Raw genomic sequence first — 5,314 nt, forward strand, 5'->3', positions numbered from 1 at the left:
TGTCTACATATTAATTAAACTGTTTTTCATCAAATCAGATTTTATTTCTTCCTCTTTCAATCAATTTGTACATACAATTTTTACCAAGTTTCATAAATTGAAAAACAAAATCTTTTTTTTTGAATTGTTTATTTAAAACATTTTTTTTTTAATAACATTTACAAATGTTTTAATATAAAATGTACTTCTATAAAGCTTTCCCTATCACAGACAATAGTATATGTATTTTTCTTGATTAATAATAATCTTAACAAATTTAACAAAATATTTAACAAAATGATTAACTAATTGAATAATTAAATATTGAGACCCATAAAGTGCAATTTGAAAGTCTTGAACACGCTCTCCTTTTATCTGATTTCAGTCTTTAAATATTTTTTACCAAGGTCTCCAGACTTGTTTATTAATTTGCAAAAGCCCTTGATTACAAATAGAACTGAAGCTTTTACTTGAAAGTGCAGGCGAACAACGGGAATTTTCACTGTCACTGGCATATCCGCTTGAGACTGGACTGTACATTGCAGTTGAAGCGATATGTGCTGAAGCGCCACCACAATTGATACTCAATGGTGTGTTAATGGCAGTGTGTGCTTCTTCTGCTGATTCCAATTGATTAAGACGTAAACCCAAATGAGTCATAAGTTGAGTGCCGAAGGCAACATCGACCTTGGGTAATGACGCCAAACAACGTGATACCTCGTTTGCTGCTTGTATGTAACCTGAGCGGAAACTGTGCTGTGACTTTGTGTTGTCCTGTGTAGAGTTTTGTTTTTGTGTCTTTAGCTTGCGTAAATGTTGTACAGTCAATTCTAAAATATCAGCCTTTTCCAACTTAACACTGGGATCACCACACTGCTGCTGCATACATTCACCGATTAAATCCTTAAGATCATCGAGACACTTGTTGATGCGAGCACGACGTTTACGCTCCAAAAGTGGTTTCATTACTTTACGATATTGATAAGTTTTTGATTCTTCATATTTTGTTGCCATTTTGATTTGTTTTTAAATTTAAGTTTAATTTTACGTAAATGGAAGACTTGTAAAGAGAAAATTACTTTGATGTTATTGCTTTAAGTGCTAAACTAAGAATGTTGCTGATTCCGTTGCCACGTCCGCCTTATATATGCGCACGTGTACTATATTGCAACTTGACTGCTCGTGCTTAAAGTACGCACAAAATGAGAGCGGAGCGCAGTCAGTTTGTGTTATACCAACAACAACACCTGCAGGAGTTTAAATGTGGCATGGTGGTGGGTTTTTTCATCTTCTTTTAAGGATTACAAACAAGTTTGTCTCAATTCGTTGCTCTTCTTCGTAGGGGTTGTTTGCGTTATTTGCGTTGCGTTGCTTGTTGTTATTGGTATTGATGTGGTAGTTCTGTAGTGGTAGTTTAATGCCTTGATCAGGTAATGAATTAAAAGCCTGCTTGCCACAAGCTGCCACTGCCGATTTTTAAAATCGTGGGAAACACTTCGCTAGTGAGTTTCCCACAAGATTTTTCTCGCTCCTTACAGGTTTTGTCGACAATTGTTCGGTGTTATTATCGTCAACACTCGTCCTTTATGGAATTGATAGTAACGTATCCAGTAACACAGTGGGCTATATTCAGGAAATTCAGGATATATTCTGTATATGAAAGTCTTTAGTATACGTATTTTAGCACATATTCATGGTTGTTATATATATATAAATTAAGTTAAATTGATTATTATATATTATGGATAGATTAAATGGTTTGTATGGATTCGAAAAAATCATAGCTTTTTATGATGTATAGACTCAGTAGTGTAGATTATTTTTGTATATATATTTGACATTTAGTTGGAGGACTCATCGTAAAAGAAAATTCATTAAAAATAAGAATGTGTGTGCCATGTTTCATTTTTACTTAAACATCTTACAGCCAACGTAACAGATAATAAGAAAAGTCTGTATATTAATTTCCTTGAAGATATGTACCATTCATTGTTAACAGGTGCAGTTTACCAACGTGCAGAAACTATCCTTTGAACATATTTCCTAATACCATACATTAGATTACACTGGAAGAATCATTGAAATGTTAGAATCTCAAAAGAGTGGCATTCTTTCGGCACCCAATAATGACACATACTATTTCTTAATAAATTGCACTTTGGTTATTTTGGATACTATCTCTTTTCTTTAAACATGCAAAATAGAAATATTAATATTTTTTGTAAATTGAAAGAAAACGTTGATTATCATCAACAGATACGATTTATTACTCGTACTCGTATGTATGAAAAGTGCTATTTGAATGGGGTAGTCTCATTTCAAAAAGAGAGAGTCCTGCTTTTTTACGACTTATAATATTTTATTTTTATGGCAGCTTTATGAATGGGTTAGTCTCACTTCTAAAAGAGAGAGTCCAAATTATTTTTACGGTACATAAGTTTTTATTGTAACTCTCTATATATATATATTGTGCAAATGAGGAATAGGTTAGTCTCACTTCAAAAAGAGAGAGTCCAAATTATTTTTACTTTACAAAATATTTGTTTTTTAATAACTATATATATATTGTGCAGATGTAGGTTTTATTTTCTGATTATTATACTTTATACTTTTATAATACATATGAGTTATATGAATAGCTTTTACATATTTGTACATATTTTTAACATATTTGTAATATGTGTAATATAGTAATATATATATATAGGTAAATTAATATGGGTAAGAAATAATTCTGCCCGTCCTCTTCCGAATATAGTGATAGGCAGCATGAAGTTTTCGATGTCGAATAACTTCATAGCAATGTTTTCTTAAACTCATATATAACTCATACAGAGCTTGCCAGATTACTAGAATAATACCATTATACTAAGAGTGCATAAGGCAACCTATAACTTTTTTTCTTCATATGTTATTTTAGTCTAATTTGATTCATATTTTGCCCACTGTAAATCTTGCCGGAGTCCTGAATAAGTAAATAAAGATTAAGTGAACAGAATTTCCAAAAACAACTACCACCTGCCTTTTCGTCAAATTATGTATGTTAAATGTTGCTTCTGTGCAGTACTACGGCCAAATGGTATAAGGAGTCAATCGGATGGCATGAATATTTTAGGAACTGACTAGCCGGCTGACTGACTGACGAACGGAAAGTAAATGTAACGTATTTTGATTTTAATATATTTTTTCTGGTCAGCATGATCGAGTGAAGAGTTTCAGACAAGTCGCGTATGAATCGAGTGTGAGAAACTTTTCATGGTTGCAGCTGTTGTTATTATTTGTTTTTTTTTTTAATAATTCTTTTTTATTTATATTTTTTTATGTTAGCAATTTAGTTAAAATGCTGCAAGTCAAGCTAAGGTTAAGCAGATCAGAAAAGTAATAAAGTAAAATAGCCAATAAGTAATAAATTGTGTAGTTGTATCAATTTTTGGTGTCTTGTTGGAATGAATCCTTAACACGAACATTAGCATGACCATCCTTTTATTTATAATTGTGTGTATGTATCTTTATGTCTGTGTCTAGAGCGTTAAGAAAATTTGTGTGTAATTATAGACTTTATCAATTAGGGCTTATCAATGGGGGTTAATGTTAACACGATATATTGCATTGTAATTTCTGAATTGTTTTTATGGGTAATTCGGATGAGATTGTAAAAAGTTTCGTGTGCTTTGCTTGTGCCGGACTCGAAGTGGTTTCGAGATTTAATAATTGCTTTAGATGAGTTTAATTGTAATGGAAATGAAAGGAAGTACTATTGTAATTATAAGGCAAAATATATATGGCATCGTAATGACTTTTTTGTTTACGTAGTAATCAAATGGGTGATGCATTTGGTATGATGGTATGTAATAGTGCCAGTGTTGTAATTATTGTTAAAAGGGTTTATTTACTTTAAGTTTTTCATGAGAACAACTTTAGATTGAAAATTATAAAAAGGGGTTTAAGCAAAAGGAAGATGTAATTAACCAAATATTGTCTGTCTGCTTAGGTTCAGTTTTAAGAGATTGTGAAAGCTATCTTATGTGCAAAATTATAGACTGAAGTCGAGCTTAGCGTAGTATGAACTATTAAAAATGAGTTCTGTTGTTATGATGAATAGAATTAGAGGCTACACTGAACTTTTCTAGGTCTGGTGTACCTTTCATCTTTTTTGCTTTCGTTGCGCTTTGCTTCTTATATACCAGCACTTAAAAATAAACATTGATAATAAAAAATTATCATTTTCTTTTTTTGTTTGGTGGACAGGATGAAAACAGCGTACTTAATCAGCAGTTTAATATGTTCATTCAGACTAAAAATATGTATATTTTATGAAGGAACAATAATTTAAAAGAGGCATTACCATTGTACAAACCATATGCTTGAACTTGACTTACTTTATCAAATCAAATAAAGTTTATATAATATTAAAGAAACCAAGGTATTTTCTTAAATCAATACTTGTAAAGCTTAAATAAATATTACGAATGATATTTGTTTCATTATTCTCTTTCCTTTTATAAAGAAAGTATGATGTTTAATTATTATAATATCTCCAATGAGTTAATATTTATTAGGTGTTCTTTAAAAAAGATGAAAGTATAGCAGATGTATTGCACTGCATGATATCACAGAATTATAACATTATCTTCGAATTACACACTATTATTAAATTTCTTAACTTTACAATAACTGTTTTACACCTATTTACAATCTAGAATATGTTTATATTATTTCGAAACAGTAAACATAGATTTATAGTGTTTATATAAGTATGAAACAGTGACGTCAGTTCTTACACTTTATAGTAATAAGAATATGATTTTCATTCATAATTAAAATGCAAAAACAATTTCCTATGTGAATTATTCTGTAAGCTGTATAATAGGCCATGAAGAACATGAAGATAATCAAATGGCAAACACAGCTTATTCTAAATTGGTACAATCAATCTCTTGATAGCGTCTAAATTATACTACAGATATAAAAATAGTTTTAAAAACAACTTAACACGTAAGTAGGAAGGAAATAGCGATACTGATTCTTAGAAAGCTCTAAAGACGCTTTAAACAAATCTAAATAATTTAAGGTGGAAATTGTTTTAAATTTCTGCAGAAAATATATATAAAATTGAATTTAAAAAAAAAAGTTTAATAAATTTCGGAATATGAAATGAAATACATAAAAATATAACAACTTATTAATCAAGAATAATCTTGTAGTTTTTTGATAAAAATAGACTAATTTGCAATAATTAATTTTTAAAATTAATTGAGTATAGATTCCAAAATTAAAGTTTAAAAATAACTACTGGTCTTGCAATACGTTAGGTTATAATCGCGTTGCTAAGTAT

The 5,314-nt window shown here is 30.0% G+C and overlaps 1 protein-coding gene across 1 annotated transcript; it reads right to left on the reverse strand.

Annotated features, from left to right (window-relative positions):
* Window positions 1-283: 283 nt before the first annotated feature.
* On the reverse strand, window positions 284-1,090 carry LOC119663933 (enhancer of split m7 protein-like). Its single transcript, XM_038073520.1, has one exon. It carries the CDS (start codon window positions 991-993, stop codon window positions 379-381), a length of 615 nt encoding a protein of 204 aa, XP_037929448.1. The 5' UTR covers window positions 994-1,090; the 3' UTR covers window positions 284-378.
* Window positions 1,091-5,314: the final 4,224 nt, after the last annotated feature.

Source organism: Teleopsis dalmanni, unplaced genomic scaffold (assembly GCF_002237135.1).
Source record: "Teleopsis dalmanni isolate 2A unplaced genomic scaffold, ASM223713v2 unscaffolded_contig_1129, whole genome shotgun sequence".
Classification (NCBI taxonomy): Eukaryota; Metazoa; Arthropoda; class Insecta; order Diptera; family Diopsidae; genus Teleopsis; species Teleopsis dalmanni.

What these genes read in the sequence shown, in the direction of transcription:
- LOC119663933 (XM_038073520.1), bottom strand. Translation starts at nt 993, where the DNA reads ATGGCAACAAAATATGAAGAATCAAAAACTTATCAATATCGTAAAGTA.